The sequence below is a fragment of the Perna viridis genome, chromosome 15 (genome assembly GCF_037379345.1).
Source record: "Perna viridis isolate PV_CMFRI_1.1 ecotype Kerala chromosome 15, ASM3737934v1, whole genome shotgun sequence".
Classification (NCBI taxonomy): Eukaryota; Metazoa; Mollusca; class Bivalvia; order Mytilida; family Mytilidae; genus Perna; species Perna viridis.
In genome coordinates this window covers 9,032,901-9,055,790 of record NC_142459.1, presented here as the reverse complement: position 1 = coordinate 9,055,790, position 22,890 = coordinate 9,032,901, and the positions used below count along the sequence as shown (strand labels likewise).

General features: G+C 31.7%; 1 protein-coding gene across 2 annotated transcripts in view; it reads left to right on the top strand.

The window, feature by feature from the left end:
* Positions 1 to 22,890, top strand: part of LOC148596841 (uncharacterized) — a 47,383-nt gene that overhangs the window by 10,135 nt on the left and 14,358 nt on the right. For both annotated transcript variants that reach the window (XM_088562755.1, XM_088562756.1), the window contains exons 2-5: positions 17,438 to 17,779; positions 20,215 to 20,345; positions 21,216 to 21,296; positions 22,363 to 22,461. In XM_088562755.1, the coding sequence (XP_088418881.1) occupies positions 17,479 to 17,779; positions 20,215 to 20,345; positions 21,216 to 21,296; positions 22,363 to 22,461 (612 nt within the window). In that variant the 5' untranslated portion in view covers positions 17,438 to 17,478. The remainder of the gene's footprint in view (positions 1 to 17,437; positions 17,780 to 20,214; positions 20,346 to 21,215; positions 21,297 to 22,362; positions 22,462 to 22,890) is intronic.

Genomic DNA, 22,890 nt, shown 5'->3' with positions numbered 1-22,890 from the left:
TAAGTTTAAAAGAGTAATCAAGGGAACCAAGGTTATAGCGGAAATCAAAAGAATGTAATCCAGGGACAAAGACCAGGCATGGAAAACAGACAGACACAACAAAGAACATAAAGTAATTAGAATAATTCATACAAAGTAACAAAAAAAAATGAGCTACTTGGACTCCACTGAAGACTGGGAGCATAGACCAGGTGTACCTGTAGGGCAGAGGAGAATCAGTTAAAATAGATTCCACTGTATTTTGAAACAGTAAACTATATAACTTCTTGATCCATTGTACTAGAGGTATAACTCATTTGTTTCATAAAGATATGAATGTATTGACTGAGTTTTTTGTAAACTTTTGATCCTCCCATGACAAATTTGTTTTCCATATTTCTATCAACAACACTTGATGAAAATCATTGTGCAGAAAATCCAATTCAAGTTTGTAGTAATCACTAGCTAGGGTCTCTATTATGAATGAATTATTATCTGTCCCAAATGTAAAACCAAGGATTGTATTGTTTGATTAAGGACACTTGTACTTGTAGTAGTAATTTATTTGAACAGCTATAGTGTACAGGGCAGGACCCAGAGATTTTGAAAAAAAGTGAAGGGGATTCCAGGCTAATATTTGCATCGTTTTGCCCAAATTCGTACAAAATTACCATATTTTACTACAAAAATGTGTTTCTGACCCCCCCTCAGGAACTCCTTGGATCTGCCACTGATGTAAGTAAAAATTTTATTATTGCACCCTGTGCAAGTGGTGGTATATATAATGATACTAAAGGTGTCGGTCCTTCTTTTCTTCTGTCCATTCTTCCTTCCTTCCATTATGCAGAAAAGTGCTCATCTCTTATTAGTTACTCCTTCTACACCACAGAATTGAATTTATTGTAATTTCATAGAATTTTTATCACATATTCAAAATAGTGCACCTCTCCTATTGTAGATTTTGATCCTAATCAATCGTGGAGTTTCACGCAGCAAAACATGGACTTTAAATTGGTATTTTGGACATGGGGGTAACTGTAACATATCTGTTCCTCTTTCCACACCACTGAATGGAATTTAATGAAACTTCCACAATTTTAATCTTTACTTAGTGCTGTAAAACTTGAAACTTTTTGGCTGTTTTATTTTGGCTATTTTGGTGGTAAAAGATGTAGCATAAAAATAAAACTGTAGTGAATATTTTTTTCAAAGAGCATTATGCAAAAATTAGAGGAAAGATCACAAATTTAAAACTGTAAGAAAGTAGATTCATCACAGAAATCGAGAAAAAAGATGAAACAAAAATTTTGTGGTTTACAGTATTAGATATATACACCTTCTATTTTAGATTTATATCTGATTTTTTTAGGTCTCACATCAGCAGGCATGACATTCATTATTCCCTGGAGTAATGCACCAATCTCTAAACCATAACTCCTTCTACAAAAATATAATTTAATGAAACTTTCACAAAACCTTCATTGCAGATTACCATTGTGCACCCTCTTTTTTAGATCTTGATTCAAAACATATATTGGAGATTAAAAGGTGCATGCTATCAAATGGGGGGAGGTATCAGTTAAGGAGGTAGAACTAGGGTAAGGGACATAATTCTTTAAATCAGTGATATGTGTATGTTAGTATCATATTTAATTCAAGCTAAGGCTATCAATCTTTAATTTGAAACAGAATGAAATCTGTTTGTATTCACCATTTCACATCAAATCTCATGTAAGCTTGAAAGTAACTTGGGCTGATTTCAATCTGTTTCAAAGAAAGCTTGATAGGCTTTGGTAAAATCGAATATGATACAAACATGTCACTGACCAAGAGTTATGTCCCTCACCCTAGGTCTACCTTCTTAATTAGCCTTATACAGTGTTCTAGGATTCCTATTTCCCGCTACCAGGGGCAAGTGAAAATTGGGTCAGGGAAAGTTAGGTACTTAGTTACATTTTCCTGTGGCAAGTTGAAAACTTCATATGCTGTAAGGATTTGTTTTGTTAGGAAAGCAGTCATTGACTGTGGGAAAGTTGATTTTATATGGATTTTTCCCGAGGAAACCTCAATTTCTGAAAAATTCTAGAACACTGCTAAAGCATAACAAGAGTACCACAAGAGAATATTGGAGCATATTTTGTTTTGGGAATGAGCCCAAAATCAGTCCCGAAATAAGTGTAGGTAAATCACTATTATAGAAGAAACAGTATTGTCAGCTGTGTGATTCCAAAGTTGAAATATACATGAGATTATGACATGTAAATACATATCCTGTGTATCTTTTTACCATTTAAAGTCCAATAACTCTGAAATGAAAAATAGAAAACCAAGGGTAGTGTGTTTCAATTATTTCCAGGATTCTACCAAAAGATTTAAGAATACCTCGAGGGTTTTTGAGTAGATATATGACATAGAGAGAAAATAAACAGATGGACAGATGGGAAAACTGACTGACATACAGACTGACAGACACACACAATGAAAAAGTAAGGAACAGCAGTGTTCTTCAAATTGGCAATAGCTCTGTCAAAGATCACTGCTGTTGACGATATCATTGACCGACTTTTTTTGTCCTTGGATTCAAACAAAGTTAATATGATTTCTATGCTAATGGGTTGTACCCTTATGAGCAAACAAATGCTGTTTTTTTTCTAACAAGATCAAATAGAGAGACAAAAATTTATATTTCCACATTCATCATTTTTGCCTACTTCTGTCGCGACAAACAATAAAGTGATTATTAACATTGGGAGAATTTTACTCAGGAGTGCTGATTAAACCAATTTGCTAATTGAAAATGCTGCAGGAACGTTTGTATCTGACAGCGCTGGCTTTCTGATGAGCAAGGTTGCTGATAACCCTGATTAAATTCAATAATTAAATTACGACCAGGGGACACCTCATAAATTTTGTGCCAGCTTGTGTACATAGAGGACTATTTGACTCCATCTCCGTGGGAGTCTTTTGGCTTCAGTATATATATGCTGTCCTGTCCTTGCTGAAGGAACAGATTGCTTTTGGATTAAAAAAATTCATGGATTTTAACAGATCATTTGGATATAATTTAAGGATTGAATGTACTTATGTATATTGATGTACTTTAGAATGAATTGAACTTTTAATGTGTTTCAGATTGTTGACGATATGCTGTCTATGCAAACAGACTGTCTGTGATTTGATCAATGCTTTTTGTTCTATTATGATATTGCTGCTTTTAAGATAGTCGTGTACACCTGAATTATTAGCATATAATTGACTTATTGAGGCAAATTTAAAAGCAGGTTGTTGCTTGTAAGATTGTTGTGTACATCTAAATTTTAAGGAGATAATTAACTAATTGAGGCAATTTTAAAGCAGGAAGGAATAAAAGTGATTGTTTATTGTAACATTTTTCAATTGATCACTGTGGCAATTTTTGTTGCTGTAACTGGGTGTTGTACATGTAGTGTTACTTGTAGTTGTAAGAAACCTGTATACATTGACAATACTAGTGCCTTTTACTTTCCAAAAAGTGAAATTTTGCCTTTAAATACTCTTGAAGCCACATTGAATCTAAAAATTGAAAGTTTCCATTGGTTCTGAAACACAGCTGCAGTTTGTTTCACTTTCTTGATTACAGATGTGCTCATTGAAGTCACCAATAGTAATGATTGACTCTAATGACAAACTAGTACATGTAAATGTAATTTGGCACTATTAACTTTGTTACCCAAATAGGAAAATTTTAAACAACTTTTGCTACTACTTTGTATTGACCTCGTTGCAAAAAAGTGAATAGCTTGTTTTAAGTTAGAATATGCATTAATAGAAAGCATAACAAAGAAATTTTCCTTGTTCTGAAACTTAATTGTTTGACAATTTACGGCAATTTTTGGAGACGTTTGTCAATATTTCACATACATATCTTAGTAAAACATTTTCAATCATCTGAACTTAAAAGAACAACTCTAAAAAATGTGACAGAAGTGATTGCACATTGCAAGTGGTAAACTTGTTTTTAGTTTGGACCAACTTAAAAGCATTTTTCCAAGACCTAGATTGAAAGACAAATGGTGTTATGATTAATTCAGTAGTTTACAGAAAACCTATTTCTTCTTAGGACAGATTCAAAAACATTGTCCAGAAATTTAGACTAGTTAAAAAGTAGAGATACTTGAGACTTAACTTGTTGCTGCAGTTGTGTAATATTGCTGCTCGGGTGTTAAACCCCAACAATCAATCAATCAATCAATCAATCAATCAATCATGTAATGTTTCTGATTTAGACTGATGTGAAGTCAAACAGATAGTGAACTATTTTTGATTCTACTTGTTGAAAAGTCGAGTGAAGATATTTTTTCATCAAGACATTCACATATTAAAATATATGTGGTTCCTCTTGGCTAATGTGAAGTCAAAAGAGAAGTGATTTTTGACTCCAGACATTCACATATTGAACTGTACCTGACTCCATCTGATGTGAAGTCAAACCAAGTGATATTTGACTCAAGACTCTCAAATAGTGGACTAGCCCTTGTTCCACTTAATGTGAAGTCAAGAAAAGTGATATTTTGACACCAGATACTCGCATAGTAAACCATACCTGGTTCCATCTGATGGGAATTCAAGAGAAGTGATATTTTTTACCTCTGAATTTCACTTAGTGAAATATTCCTTGTATCACCTGATGTGAAGTCCTATTTTATGACCTAAAACAAATGAACGGAAAACAAGTTATTGTAACAGAAGCGGTTGTTCATGTTTCTGCTGAAGATTCTGATGGAAGATTTAGTGACAACCAAGGTTTGTTGCTACTGTAAAACCTGTCTAAACAAAACCATGAAATAATGGGAAAATTTTAAAACTCGGGAATTTGAGTTCCTTTGAATTTTGGATATATTTCTTCTTTCCACTGGATGTTTTGAACAAAAATAACCCTCATGTAGAAAAATCATTCAAAACATAAAGAGAAAAACTCTTTTCAAAGTTTTTACTTGCAATGGGTAACAGAAAGTGGGAAGTCTATTCATATTGGTTCCAATTGCAGTTTGAGCCTGTTTTACTTTAAGTTGCAACCATTTGACTTTACTTTTATGGGGGGGGGGGGTTTGGGGGCAAGGATTAAGTTTTTTTATCTTGGGTTTTTATTTTGAGAAAATATAGGTCCTGCCTTTTTATTTCTTGAAAACTTCCATCCTGCTTTTTTAGTTCATATTTGGTTCAATCCCCCAATAAAATCAAATGGTTTAGTTCCCTTAAACTGAAGACCTACATTTCATTTAGCCTGAAAAGGGTTTGCTTTGGACAGATTTCATTGAATTATCATTGCTTAAACTGCTTACTAGCCTAAGCAAATAATTTTTTGTCCGATTTGGTAATGAATCTTATGTCCTTCACATTTTTGATGAGATATTTCATTGTATTGAATGATATTATATACTAATTAGGATATACTTTTTCTCCAGAGAAATACATGTAGCTAAAATCAGCATTGATGAATCTCTCTAAACATTTCGTTCCATTCTATCTTTGATCGTTATTATCTACTCATACTGTGAATGAACTATTTATGGTGGGAACACAATAAAATGTAACATTTAGAATGCTGTAATTGAATAAATGAATTACTATAAAACTTTCCACAAACTGATTAATAAAATTTTGGCAAACCAAGAATATTGATATCTAAGAATAGACATTGACCCAGTTCTGAAATAGATCTTTACTCTTTATTGCATGTACTTTCAAAGAAACAATCATTGAGGATGTTTTTCCTTACAATTTTACTATTCAAAGAAAAAATACTTATTTTTAGATGAAAGTAAAGGATTTTGAGCAGTTCTATTTTTTTCCCCAATTTTTCCAAAGAATTACTGGTTTTGAACTTTGAACCACAAGAAAACAGGAGTTTGAGTTTTTTTAGTATATAATGAATGTGCCATTTTGAGTGCAAGTAATTTTTGACATTTGACACTAGGTTTGAAATTTAGATTTAATTTCTTTACCTAGATGTGAGCAAGGGGGCTATTTTCAAGATTAAAAAAAAGTCACTTTTAATGAAAAAAAAAATCCTACTAATTTTTTTACATTAAAACCCTCCTGATTTCCTTAAAGAAGAAAAATATGTGACAGACTGATCTTCAGGGAAATACCTTATTCAATTTTTAAGAAGTGTCTCTTTTTATCTACAATCATATTCTAGTATTTTATTAATTTCAAAAGTTTGTAATTTGTACATTCTTATATGAGCAAGGTGGCCATTTTCAAGATAAAAAAATTACTTTTAACTAAAAAAAATTCCCCCTTAAATTTACACTAAAACCCTCGCAGTTTCCTAAATTTGTTAAAATTAAAAGTGGTTGATGGTAAGGGAGATAACTCATTCATTTTTTTTTAAAAGTGCCCCTTATGTCAACTCAAAACAGAGAAACTAATTTAGGTTCTATTTTGATATTATTATTTGCTCATTTCATACAAATTTATCCATTAACTATAATTAGCCTAATTATTGGAATTAGGTTTTGTTTCTGAAACTTTTGATTGCATCTATGAGATTTAATTATGACTTCAGTCAACGTACATAAAAAGTCAATAGAAAGAAAATTGTAGAAAATTACAAGTTATAGATCTCTTGTCAGAAATGATGGATGTTTAGGGGACCAATGGGGGAATTTTTAAGTGAATCATTCCTTTTAACTTTATGAGGATGAGAAATGTATTTTTATGGAACTTTTTGTATAATTTATTCAAAATTTCTATCTTAATCAACATAAAATTAAAATTAAATTTCATTAAAAAATCAAGTCTTTATCTTGGTTCTCCCATGAAGAACCCCAGATTTTGAGAAACTGATTTACTCCTGGGTTGGGTGACTGCATGGAAACATAAGGACATGTTAGAACTGATTTGAAACCATTCCTGCAAATAATGTTCCATGCTCTAGTTCTGTTGCTTTGTATTTGAAATGACTTACTTGTGAATTATTATGTTTTCAAACAGCAGCTGTGTCTGGAATTCTTGAGAACAATTTTTTGCATCTTATAAAATTTGAAGGCTATGTAATATCAAATTTACTTGAGAACTAGAAACAAAATATTGCCAGATATTTGCTATTTTTAGGATCAATGACAGGGAATTTTTAATTTCTGGAGTCATGGTCTGGGGATATTGTGTAATTAGGTTATTTAATTATTTTGAAGAAGGATGTATGAAATTCCATTAAAATTTGTGAAGTGTAGATTTAATTAAGTATTTTATATTTCATCACATCCGATAAGCTTTGGCGGAGATTCCTGATACATGTGTATGAAATAGAACTTAGAATTAGAGACTGTTAATGCATGTGAATAGCTGTTCGTAAGCTTTTGATGAATTGTGTGTGAAGGTGTTTAGGGAAACCAACTACTCAACATCAGTTAAATTATATGCGTTGCATTCATATATATTTTTTTGAGGAAATTTACCATAGTTATAAAAAAAGGTGTGACAGAATATCTAATTGATAAAAATTGGATTAGATGATGCTATTTTTGTGTAGTTGACTTTGACCAAATAAAAGGCGATTGGCGCTAAAAAATAGCTAAACTTATTGAGTAACTCAGACACGTTTTCTAGTCTATCAGTTTTTATCAAGTAAACTGAGGAGGAAATTAGATTCTTTTCTCTGTGTGTGTAAGATGGGAAAAATTGTAATTATCCCGTCCAGTAAGCCGAGCTCAGTATTACTTGTATTAAATTGCAAACAACTTTTTGTGTTGGAAAGACTTTGATCTGGACAAATATCTTATTCTTAGAAGCATTTTTGCTGTTTCACTATTTACTTATTTATGAACTGTATGCGGTAAAGTGATCTATTTGCTTACCAGTACTGGTATACGAGAACCAAATTTTCGAATGAGACTCAAGTGTCAAGTTTTTAATGCATTTTTTACGAAGGTTGTGTATTTGATAGTGCTTTGGATTCAATAATGAAGTTTTATATTACTTACATTTGATATAGAATAAGGTTTTTTATAATAGTCTTGCCATTTTCATGGTGCAAGTTCTGGCTAAGTGCTTGGGAAACAGATATACAGGCCATAAACATATGACGCCGTACTTCTTTCAATGTAATTGCTTTGGAATATGAGAAAGTATTATATATGTCAACAAAGAAGGTCAGAATTATGATAAAAGTAGGTCACAATTTACAAAAACATAATTAAATCCATGGTTTGGATTGGAAAAAAAGATTCTTTCATGGCAGCATTAAGCACTTAATTGGGTGTATGTTAACATTACGTATTGTGATTTTTTTTTCTCATTTGAATTGGAAGATGCACTGTAATTTGTAATTTTTTAGAATAGAGATTCTTCAACCTGTGCAATTAAATTTTTTTTATTTATCATTGTGACAAATATACTTGAACATTTGTGAAAAAAAGGAAATTCAGTTTTTAACTATATAAGACAGTTCTAGAAAACAAGATGGAGGATTACACTTATACTAGAAAACCTTTTGAAAAGCAGAAATCTAGTTCTATTTTGTATGGAACACTTGAAAGTTTTAAAATGTCTGATGCCATTAAGAGTAGGAGATCTAATTCTGTGATGTCAAGTATGGACAGTCTGTCAAAAATGCAATTTGGTAAGTTTTATACATGTAGTATAAATAGATAAATTTAAGAATTTTTTTTTAAAGAGCAGATGCAGTTTACTTTTTACAAATCATACCTGTAATAAATTTTCTTTTCATTTAAAAATGATATTGACAGGGTCAGAAACTCACTCAAATTCTAGCCAGTTCTGAATATAATTTTTCAATATATTTACTATATGGCTATATAGATTTTTGCTAAAATTAGCCAGACTTGCCAAAAAATAACCAGTCTCGAGCTGGCGGGCAGGCTACTATTTCCAACTCTGATATTGAGTTTACTTATTGATTTGACCCATGAATATTAGAGCTCTTGATTTTTTTTATAACTACTGTGAAAGTACTTTAATTTGTTGATACCAATTTCCGTGGATAAGGGAAGAAATACTACTTCATGGATTTTTGAATTAGTGATTTTGAAGTTTTCAGTATACACATCAATGGAAATTTTTACTTTTCGTTGGGTACCAAATTTTATGGTATGCCTATTTGCAAAAACCTCGAAAATTCTTGAATTTATTATTAGAAAGCACTGCATCTGTCTGTCTGTTCATGTTTTTTTTTAAGTCTTATTGCAAGTATTTAAGTTATTTGACTGCTTCTATTCTAGTCAAGTTATTATCTTTTGTGATATATTTAATCACAGTCAAAATTCAGAGCTGTATCAAGCTTGAACTTTGTGTCCATATTTGCCCCATCCATTCAGGGTTCATCATCTGCAGGTGTATTGAGCTGCGCTCTGCAGATTATTTTATTGGATATTAATATCAATACATGTATTATAATAAAAAAATAGTAAGTAGTTCAGACTATTTTTGCTTGTAATTGTCTCACTTGATTTGATCTGGCAATTGATGTAATCAGCAAGCCTGTGGTGAGTCAGTTATTTTGGTTTAAATTAAATAACTTGGGTTGATAGCTAGCAATATTCAATTATAATACCTATTATGATATACCGGTAGTATGAGTTATATCTTTGTTAGTATAATGATGTGAAGTGGTTGTAAAATGTAACTCAAATTTTATCATGAAGTGATCAGATTCATTGTTGTAACATGATACAACAGAAATAGATATAATTTTAGGATAACATGAAAATTTTGGAAATTGATATGGGTATACCAATTTTTGAAATTAATATTGGATTAAAAAACAGAGAAATTGGAAATTGATATTGGTATTGTTATTGAACCATGGAAATTGATTATGATATTTCAGAATGGACTAATCATTTACTACCATATAACGTTAAATTCATATTACATTCTAGCTTACTGTTTTAGACTGATTAAAAACCAATTGCACTAGAAATTTACAACTGGACACCTTCATAAGAAAGGATGGTTCTATTGAATTCAAAATTAAGGGAGATAACTCTGTAAATGACACTAAAATACAATAGAAACTATTGGACTTTCCATGAGGATTATCTCGTAAGAGCAGACAGGTTGGACTGAATAATTATACATTTCATCACATAGACCTATAAAGCAACTTAATAACAAAAATAAAAATATATAGCCTCTTTTGAGGTGTATCACATGTTGCAGAATTCGCATGATTCTTACTTGCTACTTAATATCTCTGCTTTCAATTGATGAATTTATAAAGGTTGGGTATATGTATAGCAACTTTTCACGCTATGGAATGATATAGAAAATGTTTGCGACAAATCTCGTCTCCAAATTGATGGATTTTTTTTCAAATTTGGTGTGTTGTTTTATATAGATAGGCATTAAGGGATTATCTTTGCTGTTCAATATCAACTCTCTGTATTAGTGGGGGGTATACCTAGCACAACAACACGTGAAACTTTGTGTTGTTTTTGAAGCTGAACTTGAATCCTAATATTTACTTATTTAGAGAAGCACTAACACTTAGCTGCACTTTAATCCAAAGCAAGAATAGATTCTACCAATTTTTATCAATAATTACTTTTACAGAATTAGAAGATCCAAGAACTCTATGCAGCAATATGTTCCTTTAATAGGAAATATGATATCTGTATATAGTAATTTATTTTGTCATTATCAGTTACCGATAAAAACTGCACCATATTCCTGACAAAGCTGTCGGGAAATGAGAAAATTTTCGTCAAATATTCATGCTTACTATTATTCATGCAAAAAACAATGCGTCAATATCTCACAGTCACTCAATGTAAAGTAATTAAGTGATGAAAAATGAAATATATATATCCCATAGTAAATAAATGGGAAAATTCCTGTAGGAAATAAATTGGGTAACAGTATTGACTCACGATAGCAAGGTTATTCTGGGTCAGAGATTAGCTTTGAGTACAAGACCATTAATCGATGGGAGTCACTAAGGCCGGGAAAGTTTATTTAGAAATGTCAATGAAATTTTTGTGCTGGCTTAAACACAGATCTTATTGATAGAGATTAAAAATTCTTTAGATGATTGTTTCCTGTTACACAGGCAAAAATTGTTTATGCTAAATTCATGTGAATGAGCTTCACATGAAATTTATGTGAAATTCACATGAAATAAGTATGATTTTCACATGAAATTCACTTAATATGAAATTCATGTGAAAGTTAACATGTAACTCACATGAAGGTTCATTTCATATCAGTTTCCTGTGAAATCTGTCACAAAATTTATTTACTCAATTTGGGTGAAAATCACATGAATTTATGTGAAAATCATGTGAAATGAGTTAGCCTGTATAATAGTTATGGCATTCAGTAGATGTTAATGGTAGTTACTAATATGCATTGGTCTATGGTTTGTCTGTCTGTCTGTCTGTCTGTATTTATGTTGATCAACTTGTTTTATCCTGCAATTGTAATCCTAAGTTATATTTAAATAGTCGAACCTGCTTTAACCAGACCTCAAATAAGCTGAAAACCTGTCTAAACCAGACACTTTTTGAAGTCCTCTATCACTTCAAATATGAACCTAGGTCAACCTGTCTAATGTGAACAAGGGTTTTGATTAAATAGGTTTTACTTTACAGTGAGTTGAATACAGCAATTCTGTATTTGAGTGACATGTACGTTTTCTTTGCCTGTAATTTTTTAGGCCGTACCAATAATTATATTTGATAACTATGAAAACAGGAATCCCCCATGCATTGGATCAAACAAATAAAATTAATACGGTTGGGCACAGTAGACATTAGGTAAATGAAAGTTTTTGTAAGAATCAGGCAAAATGGGAAAAATCAGAGACATGCATGTCATTAACCTACCGATCTGACAATACAATTTTACTCAAGGATGCTTTCTCTATTTGAAAAGACCATCATTTGATCTCTGCTTCGCTGGATTTGTTTAGAAAGTTTTTTAAAAGAATGTTTGAAAAATGAGGTTTTTGACAGAGTTATCTGCCCTTGAAATGTTTGTTTTCATAATATTTCATTGAAATTATAACTCCTATTACCAAAATGATGTGGGGAATCTTGTCTTTTTACTTGATTCTGATGGTGCAAATAGTCAAATTAAACTTTCAAAATTGTAGGTTTACGCCCACTGCCTGATCCTTACAGAGACAAACACTTAGATTATAATTAAACAAATTTTACCTACATGAATACTTCACAACTATTTTATCTTTTTCTGATTGTAGGATAAAAACAATATCAGGGTATTTTAGAAAAAATACAGGCTGAATGTTTACCCAGTGTTTGACTTAGATAATGGGTGGCCAAGATTAATATTTTGTGACATCGCGTAGCCTCATGCACATACACTTTCAAGCTGTATTTTTTAACAATACCTCAATATTGTATATTTATGGACCTTTGATTTTTTTTTTTTTTTTTAATTTTAAAACAGTCGATTTCAAACTCACTTGGTATTAACAATTCCATTATACTGCCCAAATGAACCAGTATAGGGGTCCCTTTTTAGAATAAAAACCTTTCTTCCCAGGGATGAAGAAAGAGGAAATGAAAAAGGTATTCATTTACAGTTACATATATGTAACTATTGACCTTTGATTAGTATCAAATTTTAGTTCATTTCATGTTAATTTTATCATCCCATTTCATGTTCATCGCCTGAATATAGCTGAAATATTGCTGCTTGAGCGTTAAACCCCAACAATCAATCAATCAAATTTTAGTTCTGGATTGTCAACCTGTGTTCTTCTGTTTTATTTTAGAGCTGGTCAGGCCAAACAAAAATATGTGTGTTTACTGTCACATGCTGAAAAAAAAAATAGAGTTGGTAGGTCAGATTAATTAATTTCTTTTTTTTTTGGCTGCCATTGCTGTTTAATACAATATTTACCCGTACCAGTGACGGAAAAAGCAGGAATTTCCAGAATTTCAGAAAATTGCTGATAAAAAGGTCAGGATTGCGGCGATAAAATGAGGGTCGGTCGGGTGACTGTATAACTGTCTCCATTTCCAATTGCTATTTTCTGTATTTATCATTATTTCTGTCTGCCTTTTACACAATAACACTTATAAGTGTTTCCTATAAATGGTACTTTGGGTATCAAGCAACCAATTTTTTTCAACGTTCACACAATATTATATACATAGATTGATAGTAGCTAGCTCTTATTTCATGATAAAAAACTATATGGTTCATTAATGAAATAATTCATCTGAAAGCTTTCATACATGCCATTAGTAACAGTAATCTTCCTTTGAAATTGGTGCCATTATTCATAACAAAACATTGAGTTTCCCCCCTTTGAGAAATGACATCATCAGTTATTCCCCTTTTTTGGTGCCCAGTTGGATAAATTCCATTTGTAAAAGTTTATCATTTTCGATACAAATGTAATAATAATTTTATTGATGCTAAAAGCAATTTTCACCACTTAGTAAAGGTCGAAATTTCCCTTGACATTTGGTAACAGCATGTGTTTAATGCTGGTTATTGCTGGGTGTTTATTTCCATATATGCTGTTTTCGATCTTGGATCGTGACCATTTTGGTCCATTAATTTTCATTTATCTATGTTAGTATGTAGAAAATAACCAGATGTATGTATTCTAACTCATAGATAAGATACTTGTTGAAGAGTTCGGATGAAATGTTTTGTGGAATTTTGGTACATTACATTTTAGACTAGGAAGATTTGGACTTATGTGTTATGGTATATGTCATGACATTTGAAAACCAACAGTTTGATTATGAAATTGAAATGAAAGTACATATTGGAAGTTTTTCAACAGAAAGTGACTTCGATCGAAGAAAAATAATGCTTTGGAATTTCTCTAGTTTTAAAATTCTGTTTTATCTTGTAACTGTTGTATAGAACAAACTTTACTGCTTCTCTGATTAACAAATTTAAGCAATAGTGCATATGCGATCCCCAACCTGTGGCAATATTTTTTTGTCATTTTGTTGCAAATCTGATAAAAAACTGTCTAACACCATTGCTCCAGAATCCAAAATGGCAGAGGAATATGAAATTTTAGGAGAGGATGTTAAGACATTTGTAAGACAAAGAACCAATAGTTTTCATAGTCAAGGGAGTTCAAAATCGTCATTAGATGAAAGTGTCTCGCATCGCTCTGCTCCTCAACCTCCTCGTAAACGAGTACCACTAGCTCTGACTCTGTCACAATGGGATTCCTTCGATCATACATGTAAACCTGTTCATAGTGAGTATTACAGTACAGAATGAGACATACAGTGACTAATCACCGACATAGTGGAACTCAACTCTGAGAGTGGTAGCCAATAACATTATTATTTCTTAAGATTTCTTACAAATTCTTTTTGTAAGTTGTTGGGCATAATCTACAATTTAAAATAAAAAAAAATGAATCTATCTATTTGGATAAAAAATTTGGGTTACCTCTAACAGAGTGGCATTCCACCATGCAATGATCAATCTTGGTATGTCTCTTTCTGTACTGTACACGTTTAAATACTTTCATGAGCATCTTCATATTTTTTGTGTTTTGGTACCTTTTGTATTTTTTGGAAACCCAGAGGTGCTCCTGTAGATTACAAAAGCTTCTGGGTTTTCTGAGGATCTGTGTTTTTCTTGGAAGCTCAGAGGTGCTCCTGTAGACTACAAAAACTCCTGTGTTTTCTAAGGATCTGGGTTATTTTTCTTGGAAGTTCAGAGGTGCTCCTGTAGACTACAAATGCTCCTGGGTTTTCTGAGGTTTGTCCCATTTTGGAGTTCTATTCAGCATTCTCAGCCATTGAATAAATACATGTACATATGTATTTTTGAATATCAACAAATGGTAGGTCAGATGGTGCACTTCAGTGCATAAATATTATGCAATAAACTAAGAATTGCTGATTATGAATATTCATAACTTTTGAAATATATATTTTCTATTTGTGGAAAAACATGATTTTTCCTTATACAGTCATAATATACAACATTTTTGTCACATTTTTTTTTTCAACTACTATTAAATTAAGATTGCTTCATGTAATACATGTATATTGTAATAAGCTTTCTAGAGGAATGTTGTATTGTGGGATGCATTCTCTACTTCCTGTTTTCAGAAAAAAAACATGAATTTTCCTTTTATTGTGATGATCAGCGGGTGTATCCCTATAGAGGCATCACTCACATATTTCTTGTTTAGTGTAGAGGAAATAGTAGTTCTGATTATGTAGCATTCCAGCTAAGAATTATGCAAAATGTGATTCATGGTTGGAAAGCCTACATATTTTTATTTTTGATATTTTGTTTAAAATGCTTTTGTAAACAGAAATTAACATTTGGTTTTTCATATAACCCGTGCTCATAGGAGATAAAAATTGTATAGAATACACTGTAGAATTCAAAATTAAGGGAGATAACTCTGTCAATGACACTCAAATACAATAGAATCTATTGGATTTTCAATATTGATTATCTCCTAAGAGCAGGCAGATTTGAATGAATAATTACACATTTCATAGTATAGACCCATAAAACAACTTAATTACAAAAATAAAAATATGTAGCCTTTTTTGGGATGTATCACATTTTTCAGATTTTGCATGATTCTTACAAAGACAGTTACTTATGTAGTTTGTTTTTATGTAATATGTCATTCATCTTTCCATTCTCAGTAAACAATGGATTGTATTGATAGGGGAAGAAAAATGTGATTTAGACCTAATCTAGTAAAAACTTTTTAACAAGTTCATTCTGTTTCTTTCTTTCCAATTTGGCTTTTAATGATGTGAAAGGAATAGGGTTTGTAAGTCTTGTTCTAGTTTCAGTTTCCTTTCCGGAATTTCCAGTGTAGAATGTATTGAAATCCGAAGACCAATATGCATTTTAGTGTGTACTTCGGGAAATTCAAACGCTGCTTCACAATGCAAAATCTTCTATTTTATGCTATTCTAAACATTTTTATCTTTTAGAACTTGATAATTGACATTTTTAATCAGTATTTTTACCCAAAAATGATACTTCGCTTTTAATATTGAACTCAATGCTATGTTAATGACGAATCTCCATACATTTGAATGGTAGACTAGGACCCATTCTTACGAAACCACAGAGTCACGTGACGAGACTACAAACCCTATTCTTTGATTATAACTGATAAATACTATATCTCATTAATTTGTTTGTTTATATATTTGATGTCTATTTATAGAACTTGATAAATATCCCATGAAACATAGTTTATTCATTCATGACTATGAGCTATCTTTTAAATTTTGTGACCTTGGCATTGATCTTAAAAGTATTAAGTAGTACTTCATCTAAGAATCATGCAAAATATGATTCATAGTTGGAAAGCCTACATATTTTTGTTTTAGTTTTTTTTTGTTTAAATTGCCACAGCTTAACTTTCAGTTTTTCATATAACCTGTGTTCTTAGGAAATAAAAATTATACAGAATGCACTGTTGATTTCAAAATTAAGGAGATAACTCTGTAAAATGTTAAAGTAAACAGAAACTACATGTAACATGTGGCTTTTCATATACCGGTAACCACTGTTCATATACATGTACCGTAAAGATTGTTCTATTGAATTCAAAATTAAGGGTAATAACTCTGTGAACATGGTGAATGCCACGAAAGTACAATAGAAACTTTTGAATTTTCCTTGTGGATTATCTCCTAAGAGCAGACAGATTGGAATGAATAATTTTACGCATCATCATATAGACCTATAAGGCAACTTAATAACAAAAATAAAAATATGTAACCTTCTTTAGGGTGTAACACAAATTACAGAATTTGCATGTTTTTTACAAAGACTGCTACTTAACAATTTCAGATAGAGGCATTTGTAAAATGGCAAAGATGAAAAGCTTTAAAACCTGGTTTTTCATTGGAAAGGCTTGCACCGAGTACAGACCATTGTCATGGTTTCCAACTTTCTGGTTATGACCTTGATTTTGCCATTGGTTATACTGACCCACAATTTTGACTTCTGTTTTGAATTTTACCTAGAGTTGAATTTTACCTAGAATTGAATTTACCTAGAGTTGAATTTTACTTAGAATTTTACCTGGAGTTGAATTTTACCTCGAGTTAAATTTTACCTAGAATTTTACCTAGAGTTGAATTTTACCTCGAGTTGAATTTTACCTAGAGTTGAATTTTTCCTAGAATTTTACCTAGAATTTATCAGATAGCTTATTTTGTTATATAATCGTCAAAACATAGGAAGTGATTTTGAGGTATGTCCTTAAAGTGTTCTTTAGAGTTTTGAATGAAAATGACATCACGCACCAACAATTTGTAGTTGCTAAAAATATATTCAAATGTTCAAAAAACAATTATTTGGTTATCAATAAATAGAATAATATGATAATTACTTTAGATTTTGGTACTGACGATATAATGCAGAACATCTGAACTATTATTCTATATATTGCCCTTCAAGCACAAAATTGATGTTGATGAATATTTAAAATTTCTAAATTTCTCTTTTTTTTTAGATGGACCAATAAGTCTTTTAGAGACTACCTACAACTGTAAAATGGACCTCGACACTGGACAGAGGACCGAAGGGACAAAATCATCCCAGTCTTTACAGTCCCTCCAATCTAACGGACAACTGAATGGGGACATTAACTTTGACCAGTTGTGTAATGTAAAGAACCTAAAGGAAGATGATCTGTTACCAAGGATACGGGAAATTGTGATGGCATTGAAAGGACTTGAGGATTACGATCGTGGAGAGGGAATGAAACTAGTTAAAAGTATTGGTGATACTTACTGGGAATATAAAGGCATTAGACACAAGATTGGACATGTCCTGAAGGAGAACGGTTTTGCAGGTGAGAATTAATTAATATTATTTAATATTATTTTTCTATTCAACCACAGGGTCTTGCTCCCATCATCAAATATGCAGCCCGTCTAGTATATAATATGTAAGTTTTATTTTTAAATAAAATTGGATATACATGTACTACTATTTACCGCTCAGCAATCACTTGACAAATGATGAATCTAATAAATAAATAAGTATCACCATTAAATTCTACACATCAAATCAATAAAAAGATTTGTACACAGCCAAATGTGCCACATATGATAATCTTATGGTGCTTGATTCATATGATAATGATATGATAATCATATGACAATCATATGATATTTAACATATGATAGTCATATGATATTTAACATATGATAGGCATATGATTATCATATTATTCTCATATGGTAATTTTGGCTTAAAAACATATGACAATCATATGTTTTTAAAAAAACATAATATATGATCATCTTATGATAATCATGTGATAATCATATGTATACCGAAAAATATGATTATTATGTGGTGCTCAATTTATATGATAATCATATGATGCAAACCATATGATGCGCATGTGTGGCACATTTGCCTGTGTATATCCATATTTCTACAATCGCTTGAACTGAAAGTGAAACTATTGTGACCTTTGACATCACTGGTTTGCTTGGCACTTATCATGTTAGTTGTGATAATCTTGGGAACAGAAATTTTACCATGCTTTCAAGCATCATGGTAGATCACAAAATGATTTACCAAGCTGGTGTTTTTTTTGGAATCACCATCATTTTATTTTTCCATTTGATGTCCAAATATTGTCACAGTTTTCATAACTCTCTTTGAATGGATGGATTTAAAACATGACATGAGGCTTAATTAAGATTGGGCATTTGTTTTTAGCAAGCACAGTAGCTGTCTGGTATCAATTTTGTGTATAAATGGGGGTATACCTAGCATGGCAGATTCATGTCTGTTGATATTTCCTTGCTTTGTTTTATGTTTTGAAATAAACATTTTGATTTTCCAGTACATTTTTGTACTTTTTTCTGTGAGATATTCTTTAACAAGTACAATTAGGGAAGACTATTTATCCTGACATAGATACATATATTAAATGTTCAAGTGTCCAATCTGTCTTAAATTCCAGAATAGTTTTTCAATTTTGTATATAGGTCAAATGAGATCAAATGAGGTCCACTGGCCCCAGATCTATACCTGATAAATCTCTTCTTGACCCATTGTCCCTCTTAAACCTTGTTTCATACAGATTGTTTTGGGAAGGATCAAGTGCCCTGCATTTTCTGTGAATTTTCCCTTGAAAGATGTTATTTTTTCACTTTAAATGCCTTCAAATTTGCCTCTTACAGGCTAAGGCACCCGTTTATACCTGGATTACACTGTCCTTTTTCAAAAGTTGGAGGAAACAAGAACAGTTTCAAATAATAAAGAACAAATATTTATATAACATGGATACAATAAAGACATAATTTTTTGCAGGTTAAAGCTGTTCTATAGTATTTATACTATAAATTGTGCTGTTGTGTAATTTATATTCAGTGTCTTTTAATTTCCTTTGTAATAAGGGACTCAGACCTTCCTTAAACTGATTTTAGGTGTGGTTAATTGTGTAATATTTTTTCCATAGTGGCCATATTTTAAAGGGGGCGGGATGTGATCACACCAAAGAACTTTTAACTCTTTTGTGCATGTCCCAAGTCAGGAATTTCTGGCCTCTGTATGTCTTGTTTTCTTTCCACCATTAGTTTTTTTTTTTTTTTAATGTTACATGATTATATAGGAGAACTTGTTCGCTGTAACTGTATTAAAGGATGTTTTTGGCTCAGCTGCAGCCTGTCCTGTGGTGTGAGGGTTCACTCATCATTCATTGAAGACCAATGGGTGGCCTTGGACTGAAATTTTCATGCCAGTTGGGTTGTTGTCTCTTTGACATAGTCACCATACCTATTCTTGTTATATTGACATAGTCACCATACCTATTCTTGTTATATTGACATATTCACCATACCTATCCTTGTTATATTGACATATTCACCATACCTATTCTTGTTATATTGACATATTCACCATATTATGCTGTTAATGACCCTATTTGTTAATGCAGTTGAGTGCTTTGTTGCCTTCATAAAAAAAATAGACCATGTACACTCCCAATTGCTCTTTTTTCCTCTTAGAGAAGTTAGGGAAGATAGGGAGTCTTTTTCAGATAAGTTGGACAGTTTGAGATCTAATTGAAAAATTGAAGAAAAGAAGGTCTCCCTCTTAAAAAAAAGTTTGAGGAAGGGAGATGTTCTTATTTGAGAAGTTGGAGAGAGGGAAATCTCTCACATGCAGCGTTCAAAAGATCAACAATTTGAACACATATTCTGGACATCAAAATGCAAAATCATTGGTAAACGCAATAATGTGTATCATTCATACTATTACTTATTACAGAGGTTGGGATGAAGATGCTGACCACTCTAAATAAGAAGGGGATATTTAAGAATGATGGGATCTGGTTCCCAACTTACTACACTCTCAACACACTGTGGAACTACTCAGATGCTAGCTTGGAATTGGCCAAGGTAATCTACCGAATGAAAAAAAAAAAAAGAAAGAATTTTGTCTGGAAGGGCTTATTAAAGAGTCCTTGTTCAGGTGTAGACATTATTGCTCACAGATTGCACTGATTTCTCGTTTTCGAGAATTTTAATAATATCAAGGTCAAGGTTACAATGTCAGAATTGCCAATGGCAAGAGGAGTAGAAATACTAGAGTTTTTATTTTAGAAAAAAAATGTGCTAGAACCATACAATTTTGCCTCCAGTCGCTTCTTAGGAAAAACCTTGCAGAAGAACGGTATCTTAAATCAAACTTCTGTAGAGAAGCAGCAACGAAAAACAAAAGAGAACAAAAAGTTAAGTAGCTGTCTATGTAAAAACATGCAAAATCTGAAAAATGTGATACACCCCAAAAAAGGCTACATATTTTTATTTTTGTAATTAAGTTGTTTTATGGGTCTATACTATGAAATGTGTAATTATTCATTCAAATCTGCCTGCTCTTAGGAGATAGTCAACATTGAAAGCCCAATAGATTCTATTGTATTTGAGCATCATTTAGAGAGTTATTTCCCTTAATTTTGAAATCTACAGTGCATTCTATACAATTTTTATCTCCTAAGAGTACGGGTTATATGATAAACCACATGTTATTTTCTGTTTACTATGATATTTAAGACAAAATATCAAAAATAAAAATATGTAGGCTTTTTACCCATGAATCACATTTTGCATGATCATTAGCTGGAGTACTACTTTATACTGTAGTAGTGACGTTCTAAAGCATTAAATTCCTTTTCAATTATCATACTCAAAAATATTTTTCCAAACTGAATTACATTTCAAAATGTATTGTTCTTGGATTTATGATATTTTTTTCTTTTTTGGTTTTAGGCTGTAGCACAGCATGGTGGTGTAAAGTTCCTGACAGTAAACTGTAAACACAAGCCTTATATAGATAATATGAGTTCAAAGGTATATAACAGTGAAAGAACTTAAATTTCGTGGATACCAATTTTTGTGGATTAAGGAAAGAAAACCATGAAAACTAGTACCCCATGAACATAAATATTTTTACAGTATCCCAATGGGAGTAATTATGGGGAAGGGTAGTAGTTCCCACTTCCCCTGTAAAAGGTTCCCACCCAATTTGGCAACAACTTCTTTACAGCTTGATGGATTTTGGAAGACTTTATTTGAAATGGAGAAATTAAAGAAATGATTATTGTTTCAAAGGGAGATAATCCAGTTTGGGGTATTTCATGTTGTGAGCCAACTTGAACACAGGAGATTATCTCTTTGTTATCTTAGTTACACAGGAAAAAACATATGTTAATCTTTCATTAAAACATATACATGGAAGCAAATGTTTCCCAATGTAAACCATTATTTTTACTTGTAATTGAGCAAAATATACAGTTCATGAGTTTTAAGGAGGTAGACCTAGGGTAAGGGATATGACTCTTAAAATCAGTGATACGTTTGTATTAACTTCAATTTTAACAAAGCCTACAAAGATTTCATTTGACACAGAATGAAATCAATCCAAGTTACTTTAATGCTTTCATTAGATTGATGTCAAATGCTGAATACAAATGTTTCAATGATTTGTAAGAGTTAGATATATGCAGAGTTGTTTACTTATATGATTTTGCCGTATTTTCTACGGATTTTGATTTCAAATTACACTCTACTAATTGTGAATATCTCCATAGTACCTTTGTTAAAATTTCAGAAAGTTAAGGATTATACAGATCATTTTCATAGAAAAAGGCTGAAAAATATGGATTGTCATCATGTAGTATAAACAGATCTGTATATGTCCATAGTGTTTCCAAAATATGTTTCTATATGTTTTGAAACATATGAAAACGTATGTTGAAATTTTCCTATGTATAATTAACTTGACTTCGAGTGTATGTTGAAAAAAAATATGTAGCAAGCCTCTCCCTTTACACAAAAATATAATCTTCAAAAGGCATATTTTTTAAAATCAATTCTTGATGTTCATTGACCAGTTTCTTTGTATTTCTTATTTCAGAATGTATTTTATGTTGTGAAGTCTTCCATGAGTATTTTACACAATGTAGCACGGAACTCAGATGTACAACACTACTTCAGAGAAAATAGTACCTCAGATGTAAGCTTTATTTTCTAAGATCAAAACTGGATTGATTAATTGATCCGTTTTAACATTAAATACTCCTACAATCAATCCTTTATGAGCAGATTACTGTGAAACTTGTATAAACTGAACCCCTCAGGACTTTATAATTGGTTTGGTTTAGATAGGTGTCTGGTTTAGACAGGGATTCAGTTTAGGCAGGTGTTTGGTTCAGACAGGGGTTAAGTTTAGACAGGTGTTTGGTTTAGATAGGTGCTTGTTTAGACAGGTGTTCAGTTATACAAGTGTTTGGTTTACCCAGGTGTTTGGTTTTGACAAGTGTTTGGTGTATACAAGTGGTCAGTTTAGACAGGTGTTTGGTTTAGACAGGTGTTTGGTTTAGATAGGTGCTTGTTTAGACAGGTGTTCAGTTATACAAGTGTTTGGTTTACCCAGGTGTTTGGT